The 15485-nt window shown below is 39.5% G+C and overlaps 1 protein-coding gene across 1 annotated transcript in view; it reads left to right on the top strand.

Annotated features, from left to right (window-relative positions):
- Positions 1–15485, top strand: part of PARD3 (par-3 family cell polarity regulator) — a 435290-nt gene that overhangs the window by 36662 nt on the left and 383143 nt on the right. The window contains 1 exon segment of the mRNA XM_088534020.1: positions 10516–10617. Within this exon segment, the coding sequence (XP_088390146.1) occupies positions 10516–10617 (102 nt within the window).

The following is a 15485-nucleotide window of genomic DNA, read 5'->3' on the forward strand; positions in this document are numbered from 1 at the left end:
TAATTGCATTGAATCATAAACATGATAATACTTTCCAGCATGGTCAGGCAATAGGAATAAGAAACCTATGGTTACATTTGAATCACTTTTTAAACAGCTTAAAATAAAACATCTTTAGGAGTTATGAACACATTTGAAAACAAAGTAATCTTGGAGATTAATTCTTTGTTTTTTAGGAGTGAGGACTTCAGGTTTGTCCAAACCTGGAGTGTTATGTTGCAGTTCCTGCCCTGGATTAACAGCATTCACATCTCAGATTGCCAAATCCCTTTCATTTATGCTTATATACTAGTGAAATTATCCCAGTTGTGCTTATGCAATGATGGTTATGTTTAGCAGTGAATGCATACACACTCAAGTCAGTGTCACCAGAAGGTGTTGAAATTACACTGCTCTAAAAGTTTGGAGTGATTTGGAAATATTTTGGCTAAGTATTGCTGCTATTTCTTTCCCCAGAGATGAAAATATGTCCTGTTTTTGTTAGAGAATCTTGAAAGTTATTTAACAGATAAATTGACACGCTGCTGTGATTGTTTCCACGTTGCTTTTGCAGCCTGCTCACCGGAAACAAGTTTTCCTTGGGGTTTGACAGAGAAGCACAAGAGTGCGTGTGCACAGAGGTTTAATAAAACAGAGATACTGTCCCCCTGGCACTAATACTTACGGGTAAAGTGATGGGAGAAGGGAGGTTCCTCTGCTTTCATCTTACTTGGGGAACACGGGAAATGGCCTTTGTGCATAATTGTGGAGGACAAAGAAGGAAAAGTACTGAGATGTCCTTGTCCCCCACAAACGTGGAGGAGCCGTTGTAGCAGTTGGAGCCGTGGGCTCCGTTTATAGAGCTCAATGGGAACTTGGGAAGCTTTCCTTCCTCACCTACTGCTAATGAGGTTCCCTTGCTCTTCTTGCAGCACAAATCAGTAAAGACCCCGCAGGTCTCTACTGGATCCCGGAACCTGCTGTTGACCTGTAGCTGTTTTTCAGTGCGTGGTTAGTTTGGTCACTCTGTGTTGGTGCTTAACGCCTGACGGATCTATCTGGCGTGCTGCTTTCCGTCTGGGATGGACGGCGGGTGGGTATTCGGGCACTGGGTGGTGTCGGGGCAGTTGCTGCTGGAGAGGGGCAGGAGGGTCGGGGTGCAGGGGATGGAGGCTCAGGGGTCTGTGCCCATGTGGCAGGACATGGTGGCAGTGGGGAGGAGAAATCCCGTGTGCCGCTGCTCCTGGCCACCCCGCGTGGGGAGGGATGAAGCTGGGGCACTTGCTGCCTCCTCTGAGCTTTGCTGAGTTTCAGCCCCTTCGAATGCTAAAGTGGAACAAGGACAGGTACCTTTGTATATTTGTCTTTAGCGACAACGCATTTGTTCTTGTGTTCCTAGAACGCATTTATTCTTGTTCTTGCATATGCAGTGCTGCGTGTGTGCTTCATCTGACTCATTTTCCTAGTCGTCTATATGACTAAACACTTCTGCTGTTAGTAAGAAATCCTTTCTGTCTGAGCAGTTATGAAAACTCTAAATCTCATCAGAAACATAAGACATCGTAACCAACTTGAACTTCTCTGTGATTCTCCTTGCGTGTGCATTCCTTCCACGCGGTTCAGCACAACTGTTTATCCTGCACAGCCCTCACCACGAGGCTCCGACTTTGAAGCTTCCAGGAGCCTAATACAGGAATTGGAACAAACTGACATTTCATATTTTTTTTTTTTACTAATTTCACAGTTTACAGGGTGTAAGAAATGTGAGGCATGGTACACAGAAATGCTTTTGCATCTCTATCTGTATATTAACTACTGTTTAGACCCCACATGTGAGAAGATTATTGACATTTTCCCACCAGGAGCTGGAAATGTTTTTTTTCTATTTTTCATGGTGTTTGATATTAAGAAGAAATTATTTCCAGTACACATCTAAAATAATTCAGTGTTGTGGTCTTGTGCTGAATTGTCACTGTGGACTATTCTGCTTCAATCCTCTTAAGTCTTTGTCTAAAGTGTCTTGCAAGATTCACAGTTATTTTATGTTTAATTGACAGTCACATGTATATGTATATTTATACACAAACGTACACACGTATTTAAAAAGATAACATACACATAGACAGATGTTCTAGTAAAATACATTATTTCAGTCTAAATCAAGTACCAGATATGAAGGGTACTATCGTGAGGGATTTAAAAACAGTGACAGCTTAATTCCAAGCAATGCTGTAATAATCAATGAATGTAAGAGAAAAGCTCTCATAGAAAACAGAAAATGCTTCACTTACTGCTCACCGTCAAGCTGCAATTCAAAGATATTTTGTATTCTTAAGTATCGTTGCCCAATTCTGAAGTCCCTACATAGATGATTGTGTGTCATCATACGGAATATATTTCGTTATGTATTTATGAACTGTAGTCTTGATTACTCAAATTCAAGACTCATCTGAAATTAATAGTAATTTTAAATTGTAAAATTGTAATCAGATGAACTCTGTTTTGTTGCATGCATTGTTCATTTATTGTGCAGAATTATGGAGTAATCTCTTTGTCTATTTATAACAAAATACCTTTGAAAAGGACAGATTTTTTTTTTCTTCCTACCTTGCTTGTGAATTTAGTGCACTTGGAATTTGTGGCAATGCTTGGATTGGGATCTGCAATTTCCTTATAGAGGAATAAATCCTACATTAAAAATATGATGTACATTTTTGTCAGGATGGTGTTCCTCCAGTGTTCTCCCAAGTACTGTTCCCCAAACAAAAATAACATAACCTTGCACAGTATAAATAAATGTGTGTACATATATACCCATATATGTAAAGTGTATATGTATAACACTGCCCTTTCTCAAACAAATGTAAAGCTTTACCTTAGTTTGCAAAGGTGGTTGTTGCTTGTTTTCTGCCAGAAGAAGAGAATAAGTGTAAAGTCTGACTTGCTGCTACCGCACAGCAGATTGGAGCGACGGAGACCTGGTGCCGGCCCAGGCTGAACCTGCCCTTTGGTGGTGGCACCTCCTGCTGGTCGCAGGGCTCTGCTCTGTAAAAATGTCCGGGTTAAGTCATTTATTTGGGCTTTAGCAAGGCTTTCAGTCCTGCGTCTCACAATATTCCTGGGATTTCCCGTTTGGATGGGTGAAAAGATGGCCACATGGTCACGCTCGGAGGGAGCTCGGGAGGTTGGTAGCTGCTGGAGCAGCACAGAAGCTGTGCTGGGACCTGTCCTGTTTAATGTCTCTAGTGGGGTCCTGGGAGTGTGTTTGGACCCAGTTCGCAAGTGACCCCTATCTGGGGACAGGGCATTACAAGCACAGGGCGGCTGGTGGGAGGGATCCCACAGCCACCTCATGAAATGCGTCCAGCAGGGAGTTTGGTGTTTCAAGGCTGTCACATTTTCAAGACTTGACAGCATAAAGCTCTGAGCAAACTGGTCTGATCTCGTAACTGAGCCTACTTGGAGCAGGAGCTTGGACTAGAGACCACCCGAGAACCTTTCCCTCCTGAATGACTCCGTGATGATGGCGGATTATTGGAGCGCTGTTGTGCTCTAATAGATACTGGCAGTTTCCAGCACCTAGGAAAGTTGATTCAAATTCATCAATGATGTGATTACACATGGACTGCTTTAGATTGCATTTAGGTAAAGAAGATGAGTTAAAAGAAAATCCAGCTATCCATAACAGAGCTAATGCTTTAATAAGACTGTAAGTGACCTTATTCAGAGTATTTTCTGTAGACAATTGTAGGGTAGAAAAATAGGGAGAGTAAATCTAGGTATGTATCTCAGAGGACTTTGCTTATAAATTTGGGAAATCACTGACTGTATGAATTTTCCTTTCAGAAGAGGGATTTGTATGTATTTGAAAGTTTATGCAAGGTGTGTGGTAGTTAACTATGTAAATTTATTATTTTTAATAGCAACTTTTTGCCATTCAAAGAATGGCATTATGATACCTTCTTATATTTCAGTAGGAACACAGTGTAATTCAATATGTAGAGGTATTCCAATAGTTTGGTGACCAATATTATTTCAGATCATAATACCTTTTAGAGGACATGCAATTGCTAAAATGGATTAATAATTAGATAAGTTTCTTTTTGTTGTTTTTGCTGTTGTTGTTATCAGACTTCTGTATTGAGACCAAAACTGATAGTGTAGTGGGATAACTTTTAAAATAACTGTTATTGCTGAAAGTGGGCTTTTAGGATCCATGCAAAAGCTAGTATTCATTTTGATTTCATATATATTCTTTTCAACATTTCAGTGTCACAAGAAAAGTGATATTGGTCAGATGTTCAGGTTTGGTCTTAAATGAAGTTAAAAAAGTTTCTAAGTTAAAATCCTTCTAGTGAGGTGAGAAAAGTATTGGTGAATATAAAAAATAGGAGATGTTTCAGTGATCAGATTCATGTTCTGATTTCCATAACTGGTTCCTCCTGGATCAGTTATACACCTCCAGCTTGCAGACATTGTGTGTACGCTGGTTTGAAAAACGTACATCCCTGATCAAAGCCTCTTGGAGCGGCGTGATGTGTAACCTGTCTGGATGCACAGCTCTATCTCCCAGTGATGTGCGATGCCAAGAAATCCACCTTAGCCTAAAATATGCCCACAGAGCAGTTCCGTGAGCTGAGGAACAAGCAGATGAAAGGGCTGAGGCTTGTCTGCTGTTGTGCGTTCTGCGGCTTTCTGCACATTTTGCAGCCCTGCTCTGCTTTGCCTCGGGAAGCCCAGGGCAAGATCAGAGTGCTCTAGAGCTGGGTAGAAGGGAGTGATCGCACATGGAGTGGGAAGCTGTTCCTTTAGCTCATAGCCTGGTAACTTTAGAGCTCAAGGAGGTATCAGCTGCTTTCGGAGGCCTGTTCTACTGCTCAGACCCTTCAGTAATGCTAAGTGCTCTGCAGGTTTGGCCTCCCACAGCGATGCTGAACATACTCATCAAATGAGTGTTGTCAACTGCTGCCTGTCCCTGCTCCAGGATCAGCATTCCTACCAGTCTGTGACAGTCTTTAAAACTTGTTTTTGTCCCCTTTTTGCTGGCACGTGTGTTGCACAGTAGGTCTCTGAGTGCGAAATTGCAGCACTTGTGCAGTGGGAATGAGCTGCAATTCGTGCCCTGGTGTTTGCTCTTACTGCATTGCTGGGCTGGGGAGCATAGCTGGGATCCAGCTTATATTAAGAGCTGTTCACAGCTTTTCTTTTGGCACCAGAATGCTTGTTTTGACGGTTCCCTCCTGCACCACAGAGCTAGACAGGGAAATGAATGAGTTTTTTGGCATTTTTTCAGATGTATTAGTTTTTTATTAACCATTATTTTCCTTTTGGCCTGTGTTAACATGCCCAAGTACCATATGTGGATGAACAGACAAGTCCAGTACACACCCGAGTCAGATTATTTTGTGTTAGTTTTGGTCTGTGTACTTTTTTTTTTGCCCCAGAAGTTTTATTTGTTCTCAAAATACTGGAGACAATGAAGATAGCCACCCGCGTCTTGTGATGTACTGTTAAATTCAGGATGATTTTAAACAGAAACTAGAAATACGTGCTTGCTTTTTCTTCATCTCTTTATAAATGGAGCTGTTAGTGGAACTAGAAATCTGCAACTTTGAGAAGGAGGAATTTGCTTTTGCAGTTTGAGTGTTCTTTGAGGGAAGCGCCTTTCCTTTGAGGTGTACACTTGAATACTTGTGCAAAATTGTTTAATGGGCAATGATTTAAAAATGTAAGAATTTATCTAATGGCAAAGATTTTAAAACAGAAGGCTCTAAGCAATACCTGAATTTAAACCATTTCAGTGTTGGAAAGATCTGCCCTGCTAGGGCGGGAGAGCCTCGTTGAGCTCAGTTTAAGGAAGACGAGCTCCAGCAGTGACCTGGAGTTGGGACAGCTGGGTTGCTATAGCCATAGGTAGGAAGCAAGGAGCCTTCTCAGCGAGTGCTTGCTGTGCTGCTCGAGTTGTGCTTGCTGCTCTTCACCTCGTAGGTAGGTTTGAATAAAAAAAAAAAAAAAAAAAAAACACAAGCAAGAAATTATCCTCCACCCTCAGTGACGCAAATGTAGCCCTGCAGATAAAACCCCCTTTGGATGCCCTGGGACTATCCTGGGGTGTCGGGGTACTCTACACCTCCCCAGGAGGCACAGTTTTCCAAAGGGAGATGTTTTAGAGGACTTAGTTTCTTTCTCTGTTAAATATGTAGCTCTTCTTGATGAGAACTTTATGGTGCTTTCTTCTTATACAAAGTGTACAAAATATTTCAAAGAGCAATTGCATTTGTTGTAAATTTTAGTGTTAAACAAACATTTATGCCTTTGAAAAGAATAGCCTAGCAAAAGCTGAAACTCTTATTTAGAAACGGTCTGAAATGTTTCTATGTCATTACTAAAAACACATTGCAATTTCCATTTCTGTGTCTAGATACTTTGTTTTCCACATGTGGTCCTTGTTTTCATTATGTGGGAGCGTGAAATTGTTAGCTACAGAATATTGAATAATATTATTTAAGCCGAAGGTTTTCTCATTTTTTTTTCTCCTGTCTGCTTTTAAAAAACATGCCATTTGGAATGAACAGAATAGGAATGACTGCATTTTTGGGGCTTTGCTAATGTGTTTGTGTTGCCACTCTTCATGTTAATATTCAGCTAGCAAATATTTCTCTTCTATTATAGAATACTTTGGAGCTGAAAGAGTAGAGCTTAAAATTTAAGTACCTTTATAATCATAGTCAAGGAGAATAGTTAAATGGGTGTACACAGGAAGTAGGAGATCTGACTTGCTTAGACTTGAGCTGAGTGGTGCAATATTTAAATGAACACTTTATAAGTGAGATCCAGCAAACACTGTCCCTGTGTTCATTTCAGTGAACTTGCTAGTTCTTCTGCATGAACCAGTGGCAAAGACACCTGCATGGCTTTTACAAACTGTTTGTGCGCTGCTTCTTTGCCCCACTGGTAGAGCAGTGTTGCTAATGAGTTTTCTAATAGTGTCCCGATAACCCTTAGCTGCATTGCAGATTTACAGAGTTCAGTAACCTTTTAAGCAGCCATAAACAAGTGAGAGAAAAGAAACGTGGCCTTGTTTTTTGACAGAAGGTGAAAATTACATTGTAATATCCCAATTCAAATATTTAAACAACTGCAAAGCAGTCCAGGATGAACCAGCAAAATTCTGAAGCAAGTTTCTTAAAAAGCTTTTGGATAGTGTTTTAATTTATATTTAGTGTGTTTTTCATCCCAATAGAAAGTCCAGCTGCCGAACTCCATGTATTTTGCACTCTATATTTTTTACAGTTAGAAGTCATACTACATATATTTAACCTCTTGCTTGAAATTTGTGCTTGAATTTTGTACCTAGTGTCGATAAATCTGGGTAATGTGGCGGCTTGAAGGTGTCACGCAAGTGACACCGGTGCAGCGGGTGCCCATGGGGGACCCTTGCGCCTGGTGCCCACCCGCCAAGCGGTGACAAACGCCAGGGGTTGTTGATTGCCCCGTTATGAGGCAGCTGCTGCTCACAGTATTATTTCTGGCAGCTTTAGGTTGTGTTATTACTGTTATTTAGAAAGTTAGGAATATACATTAATTGGTCATGATGGAGAGATATGAATTGACCAAATTGTCACCACATGTCTGCTTGTAAAGTCACTGTAGTAACACCTGGATTCGAGTTAGTGTGAAGTCTGCTCCAGTCCCTGCTGCATTTAGCAAATAGTGCCTGTAAACACCCTCTCTCACAACACGCAGCAAATGTTAATTGCAGGCAGATCATGGAAAAGGAGTTTAAATTTGAACATTTTCACAGTTTAGGTGCTTCCCTTCTGTTTGATTAGTTATTACATGGAATTAACTGTTAAAATTTGGACTTGGCCATTCTTGTGGCTTTTGCCAGCCAGATGGCTGGTTTCAGTTTTCTAGAGGAGTCCGATATAACTAGTATCCACAAAATGTGGACGAGGCCTCCCTGCCACCCCCTGCCAAATCCCCCATTTATGGGAAAATTTAATAGAGCAAAAGGGCCTCAAGAAAAGCACTACTTTGTGTAGTTTGCAGAAGGCTTTAATGAAAAGTTTCATTGTTCTTTCATATTTACTTACCAAATCCTGCCTGTGTAAATTCTTGCCAAACTAGTTCTCTCCATTTCTTGTCTGGTCTTGCAAATGTATTGTTTTGTATAGGGGCCTTGTCGAACAGGAAAAGCGACCGCCCCAGCTCGGGTTATGGCACAATGTATAGGCTTCTTTTCTCCCTACCTTACCTATCTAAAACTTCTTATGCAATATTGAGAAACTTTTAAAGGAACTAATTAGCAAAAGTATTCAGCGTATTCCTAAGCTATTTTTAATTCAGATTGAGCATGCTGAAATAGCGCAATAGTGGTTTGGAAGGTGACAGTTCTTATTATTGATTCTGTAACGATGCAGTTTTCCTTTCATTTGCCTTGGAGATGGGGAATAGTTGGGACAGGAAGAGCAGTGTGAGGATACAGGGGTACTGGAGCCCTGATCTAAGACTGGGTGCAGTTTGTTTTTATGCATGCAGTCAGGTCCCTGAGCTGCTCTTGCACCTGGTCTGTCTGGAATAGCTCCAGTTTTGAGTGACAGGGTTCAGCAATGCAACCAGAGCTTGCTAACAGCTTCACCTAGGAAGGATCAGGCTCTTTTAGGACTCTTAGGAGTGTAAAACACCTTGCCAACTGTTGGCTCTAAAAGCCTCAGTCTTTGCATTGGGTGCAATGTCTACTCTAGATATCAGATGCAAGGGATGTTTTCAGAGTTTACTGGAGGCTGAGGAAGAGCATCTTTCCCCCTAGGTTGCAATTATGTTTTCCCAAAGGTGTATCTGCAATGGACTTTGCTTTACAACTTTTTTGTTAGGAAGCTTGGAAGGTTTTCTTTGAAAACCTGTTGTTTTTTTCCCCCAATTCTAGGAATGTGAATGAAGGGTTAGCATTTAACAGAAAGTTTATCCCAGTGCATGCGTTAAATACCTTTTTATAGTGGTATTTTTGTAAGATCTAACTATATGTGTACTTCTCCAATGTGTAAGTGAAAAAGGGAATAAAGTAGTACTATTTTTAATTATTTCTCATTTTTTTACTATACCAAACTAGATGGGAAGTTATGATAGAAAGTTTCTCTAAAATCATTGACATATATATGCATATATATTAGGTGCAAAGTGGGTTTTTCATCTTGAGAAATAAAAACATATAGGATATTAAAAGGATACTGAAAACAAACTGAGGATATTAAAAACAAAAAGAATTTCACTTGATAATTCTTTCATGCAGCATCTCCTTTTAAGATTTCATGCAGCATGTGCTCTCAACAGTTAAAAATACATATGGATTTAGAAGAATTCTGGCTGTTGCATTTCTTGCCGTGTTCCAGCCTTTCTTTTACCCTCAGGCTGTTATAACCATCAACAACACTCAAAAAATGTTGTGGGGTGCATATAACGGATCCGTAAAAGTGATTGAACAAAGTTATAGGGGTGAAAATACATCCTCTCCAGGAATGGATCATTGCAGGAACTTAGAAATACTTTCAGGAAATGTTTTATACCTATTTCTATTTCAGGTAGAGCAAGGGCCCTGCCCTCCTCCTCTCCCCCCCTCCTTATTTTTTTATGTCGAAGACAACTGAGAGGGCTTTGGTGCCTAGAGCTCCTCTAATGAGTATTTTTAGGAAGCCAGGCAATCTGCCAGATGCTGCAAATACGAAGGTCCCCAACGTAGCCCCTTTCTGGGGCCGTGTCTGTTCCGTGAGAAGCCATGAGTGTTGGTGCTGCTGTGTGGGCACGTGTGGTAGCCACAGCCCTTGGCCCGAGGAGCACTAAGTGTCCTGGCAGCAATGGGGACCGGGAGCAGTGTGTGGCAGGCACTGTTATTCTGTTCGTTAATGCTTGCCTGCTATGTTAGAAATAATAGTGAAGGCTGTAAGCTAGCCCCCTGGTTACTCATACATGTGTGCATATATATATACATGTATTTTGCGTATGTATGTAGCTTTTTTAATTTAAAATGTGGAAAGTGTTTGTGTAAGATTCAGATATCCCATATACAAACCTACCAACGCTATCAAAGCACTGTTAGAATATCCTTTAATATCATTTGAATAGCTGTAACATAGGCTGCTCTGCTCTTCTGTGGAGTCTCTAGCTGTTGCCCGTTGTGTCTAGGCTATATCGTTGTGAGGAGGATGCACTCGCCTCTTTACACGCTGTGTAAATTCAAAAGGGCTGGGAATTCTCTGCCTGTCGGTGTTGGGTTTGTGAATCATTTAGGTCTGATAAAAATTGGAAATGTAAATACCTAAAGTAGGCAGATTAAAAAACAAACCAAAACAGAAACAAAATGAAAAACCCCCACAACTTTGACTTTACATAATCAATGTAATATTTACTTCCTGGAGCATGACCTAAATGGATGCCTTAATATTGAGTATTTGTAGGAGTGAAATGTTAAACATACAGGGGTTTAACCTTTTTACATGTATGTGAAATCTGACATATTTTTTTTCTCTTTTTATCCAGGACCCAAACTACTGGATACAAGTCCATCGACTGGAGCATGGGGATGGTGGCATCTTAGACCTGGATGACATTCTCTGTGATGTAGCCGATGACAAGGACCGTGTAAGTACCAATAGTTATGGCAGAAGCTCAGTGCTGCATATGGTCATGTTGGCACACAGCGTTTCCAGGGCATGGCCATAAGGGAGCCTAGTACAAATGTTTTGACTGTATGTACAATTTGCTCGACAGAAGTAGGAAGTCTATTATTGATATGTTCTACCTTTTTGACAAGATGTCTTTATTAAAATAATGTTTTTTCCCTCCTTTTTGGCTCTGCATAAGTTAAAGCAATAAAACACGTCTGAAAAGAATAAAAACACGTCTGAAAGAGTAAAGATCTCATATGGGAGAATAATAATTGAAAAAAAATCTGTAAGTTAAGATTGTAACTTCGTATTATCAGTTGAATACATGGAAAATATGTGCTGTTTTTAACACGTGAAATGTTGATACACTGATTTTCAAAAATCTTCTGGGGAGGAATTACTGGATACACAGCATATAAGAAGTTGTCCACTTGTGCCTCTTGACCTTGTTTCTTTCTTTTTCTTTTTTTCTTTTCTTTTTAGCGGAGATTTAGATCACGGTCAGCTAAGATGCTTTTAGTTACTGGCTGCTTGAGATTATCAGTGTTAGTGTCTTTGAATTGCACGTTCAAATGAGGCCCGGTAAGAAGCGCTGTGAGCAGCCTGTCCAAGCTGGGTATTAATAAGCCGAAAGGTGACTCCGGGAAGCTGCCTGCATTGGCTGCAGCTCTTGGCAGTGCCAGAGCCTGGCACAGCCCCAGTCTGGAAGTGGGGTAGGACCCTGCTCTCCTCACCAAGAGCATCTGCAATTGCCTCTGCTGGAAGCAACAGGCAGCCTGAAGACTGCTTGAAAATAGGCCAAAGGATGACTCGAAAGTTAATTTCTCAGGCATAAATTCTTTGCTTGCAGTTATTTCTTGTGACAGAACTGAATTGGAATGGTTATATCAACCAAGACTTTAAAAAGAAACATTATGTGAGGAATCTTCAGACATGGTGACTCCTCACTGTCTGAAACACTGGGATTACTGAAGCTGTCTAGAGTAACAGCACTGAGTTTTCAGGAATTTCTTCCATAAAAATAGTGCCCAGCTAAGGTTTCATGAAAAGCTGGATACTATGAAGCACTTTATCTATTAAAAGTTAACTAAAACCTCTACTTAGTTCTCTCATTTTCAAGTGCTTAGCTAGCTGTACAATTAGCAAAGCTTTTGTGGGGGCTGCTGGAAGGCAGCACAACACGAATTTCCTTTTAAATTTTTTTGACTCATGCACTTCTTAGCTCCTCATGTGCTTCTCCTTTCAGAGAAAGCAGGTTAGATTCTGGTGACTTTAAGACCTCATTCCTTAGCTATTACCTTAGTTTTGCTGGCTTCAAGTGTGGTAATTCCCCACAGTGAAACTCTGTGGGTGTTTTTATGTGCATGACTAATAGGTGAAAAACTCGGAGTGCAGCTGAAATAAGCAACGTCATTATTGCAATATTGTTTTTCTGTGTAGATGGACAAGATACCTATTAACAACTACTAGTGGTATTTATTTCAGCGTTTGCCAACCTCATTTCCTCTGATTTTGTGGATCTGGCATGCCATACTGATAGTTTTTATCTGTCAAATTTCATTCTTTTAAAGGTCCTTGTACTGTTGATTAGGAAGGTGCAGCATAAACATGCACTGTGCTGTCGTGCTTTATATCCTTGAATTAATCATTCTCACTTGACCTTCGCATTTGATTCTTTTCAAGCACGTTCTGATTCTTCTCAGCCATTAGTCACTGCTTTTCAGTTGCCTATCTTGTATTTTACGGCTGACCTTCCTGGTTGCCTGACTATTGGGTTCAGATTTTATGTTTCCTCTGTAACAAGTGTTTGAAGTAGTCTGGGGTTAGCAGAAACGGGTATAGGTCTCATTCCTGCAAGGTGATTAATATAGCTCCAGTTAGTAACATTTTAGACTTACGAACATCCTGTTGAAAAGCATTTAAACAATTGAAGTCTCAACATTTAACTCATTTATCTTTTTAGGATTCATTATGTTCAAAGTTAAACATGTTTATATATATATATTTTTCTGAGTTGGGATAAAAATATCTAACATCTTACAAGACTGAAGTGTCGATGTCTATGTGTTCATTTTCACAAGAAGATCTTTAAATCCTTGCATATGAGATGGTTGTGCTACTTACTGACTATTGTCTGTGCTTTTGACAATTTATGAATCTTCAGAAGTAAGAATCATCCCCAAAGTGTTGAACATTATATTTTATGTTGCTTCTCTTCCATAACTTCTTGTGCAACGTCATGCAAACCCAATGCAGAATGTGAAGCAGCTAAGGATCATGCTTTCCTCACAGTAAATTTATTATTTGGTATAGTGAGCTATATTAATAAAATACAAGTCTGTAAGTAATGTTGAAGAATATATGTACTCCTTTTCTGCTGTCTCCATGGAGAGCATGTTTTATCCAGTAACAAATAAAAAGATCCTTCAAGACAGCAGCTGTTCCAAGTGGAACAAGAGAAGCATCGCTGTGATGGTCTCCATCCCATTAAAATGCAGCATGATAGGATGACTTAATTTAGCTGCTTCTCTCACTATATATATATATATATATATATTTTTTTTTTTTCTTGTCCCTTAGTAAAACAGAATGGATGAATGAAGGTTAAAAAGTTGCACTAAGGAATAATTTGCAATGTTCAGTGGAGTTCATGTTGAAAAGGGGAAAACCGCAAGGCAGGCTACACAGGGAAACTGATTTTGTGAAGCTGCCTGTTTCTTTCAGAAACAGCTTTTTGCAAGTCTGGTAACATAGTTCATTCAGACAGTGCAAAATGCATTCCAGCTTTGCTGAATTGCAACTTCAGCATTCACATTACACAATATCACTACACATGACATTGATGATGAAAGCTTATTTTTCTTTTAATACAAATTGATGTATTAATAAATACCAATTTGGATTTTTCTTTTATCAAAAGCTATATATTTAATGTTTATGCTTATTATGGAAAGATATTTTTCAATGAAAATATATTTATAAATAAATATGTATTTATCCCTTTCTGTATACATGGGTAGGGTTGGTTTTGAAAAATATTTGGCTTCTAGAAACAAGAATCTCTTTCAACTGCTAGCGTTGCCACTGAATTCTCAAGATGAGCATATTTGGTTTGGTACTTTATGAGGAGCAACTTGAAATGCTTCGGCACATGAATATCCAGTATTCGCATACCAGAACAAAAGGGGAAATAACTCCCTTCAACTTCATTTCAGTCAGCTGAGTACCTTATTTCTATCATTTTATATATATGTGGTTCTTTTATGTGCATTTTGTCAGCAGAATTTTTAAAAATGTGTGTATACAAAAAAAAAATGTTTTGGCTTCTGTTGTTTGTAAAAATAGCCTTTCATTTGATGGTTCTCAAAAAAACATATGTTACCTTGACAAGTTTCCAACTAGATGACAACATACTTGATGACCTCAGTTCAGCTCTTAGTAGGCAGATATTCTGAACAGCAAAAAGAATAAAACCAAAACAAAAATTCCCAAATCCATCCTTCACCACATTTTTTTTGGGAGACTGAAGCTCATAGACCCTTCCTTGATCTTCATATTTGTAATATGAATTTTTACTCAAGAACCTTGTAGGCCCTCGTTTATCCCATAGAAATAATAGGAAACTGGTGTGTAATCTCCCGTCTTACAGGTGTGTGCAGGTATGAATATGCACTTACTCTCAGCTGAATTCTCACTGAAATTTTCACTTGTGCAGTGAACAATTTTAGAAAATTAGTTCATGTGGAACTATATATTAGCAGCTGCTGGTTTTGGTGTGCACTGTGGAAAACACTGCTATTTTGAAGCATGCTATGGTATGAAGTCCATGGTAATTATTTCTAAGCTCATTTGTCCAATTGCATTACCTTTAAATATAAAAATATTGGCATCTTATGATTTCATTCATCACTGTCCTTATAAATGCAACACACTATTTCTCAACTACTAGTTAATTTACCGCATTTTAGTGAGTATTTGCAAGTCAGAGTTACAATCTGAGTATTGCTCTCAGAACTAGGAATGGATTTTCTTTGCTTGACCTCCCACTTTGAAATATTCAGTCAGCTCTTCAACCTGCAGAATTTATACCTGTGCTCACTGAGTTCAGGGATATGAAAGCAATATTTGGGAATGCAGCAATATTGTTTGGTACTGTGCAGAGTCAAGCTTCATGTGCACCTCTTGGTAGTATCCAGGGCTAGGTTACTGGCAGGTCAAGATGGTGGTTCGTAGTAGTTGGACATATTTTGAACTTAACAGATGCTCGAAGAGCTGCAGTTCTGTGTGAAATGCTGCTGGTGAGAGACAGACAGGTCTCACTTAGGTATTCATTTAGCAGACCTGTGTTGAAATGCAGTTCACAAACATTCATAATCTAGTGTTATATTAAGTAATGAAACTGCTGCTGAAATTCAGTGAGATCAATTGCATGTTATTTGCATTCCCTTTTAGAGACTTACAAAGGCACAATTATTATTACTATTAATTTAATATCTGCTCATTTCCAGGATGACGAGAGAAAGCTTTTTAGCAGTTTTCTTCATGCAGCATGAAGATATACTAGGAACTTTTCCCAGCATAGTGGAAAGGACATGAACTTCGGGTTTTAGTGTTAAGCATATGGTCAATTCTAAATAATACTGTTGTTTTGTTGATCTCCTCCTGGAAAGCGCTGTTGAGTTAGACATGATATACAAAATGTGGGTTTGGAAAGGATGACTGCATTTGTTTGTAACAAATGTTACCTCGAAACCAATACAAAAAATAGCTCTGATTTGAGCAAATGCATTGTAATCTTGTGGCCAAAGGCTAGTTTGGGACTGCAGAGCTGTGATTATAGTC

This window comes from Tinamus guttatus, unplaced genomic scaffold, assembly GCF_059628265.1.
Source record: "Tinamus guttatus ecotype Peru unplaced genomic scaffold, ASM5962826v1 Tinamus_guttatus_pri_ptg000530l, whole genome shotgun sequence".
Taxonomy (NCBI): domain Eukaryota; kingdom Metazoa; phylum Chordata; class Aves; order Tinamiformes; family Tinamidae; genus Tinamus; species Tinamus guttatus.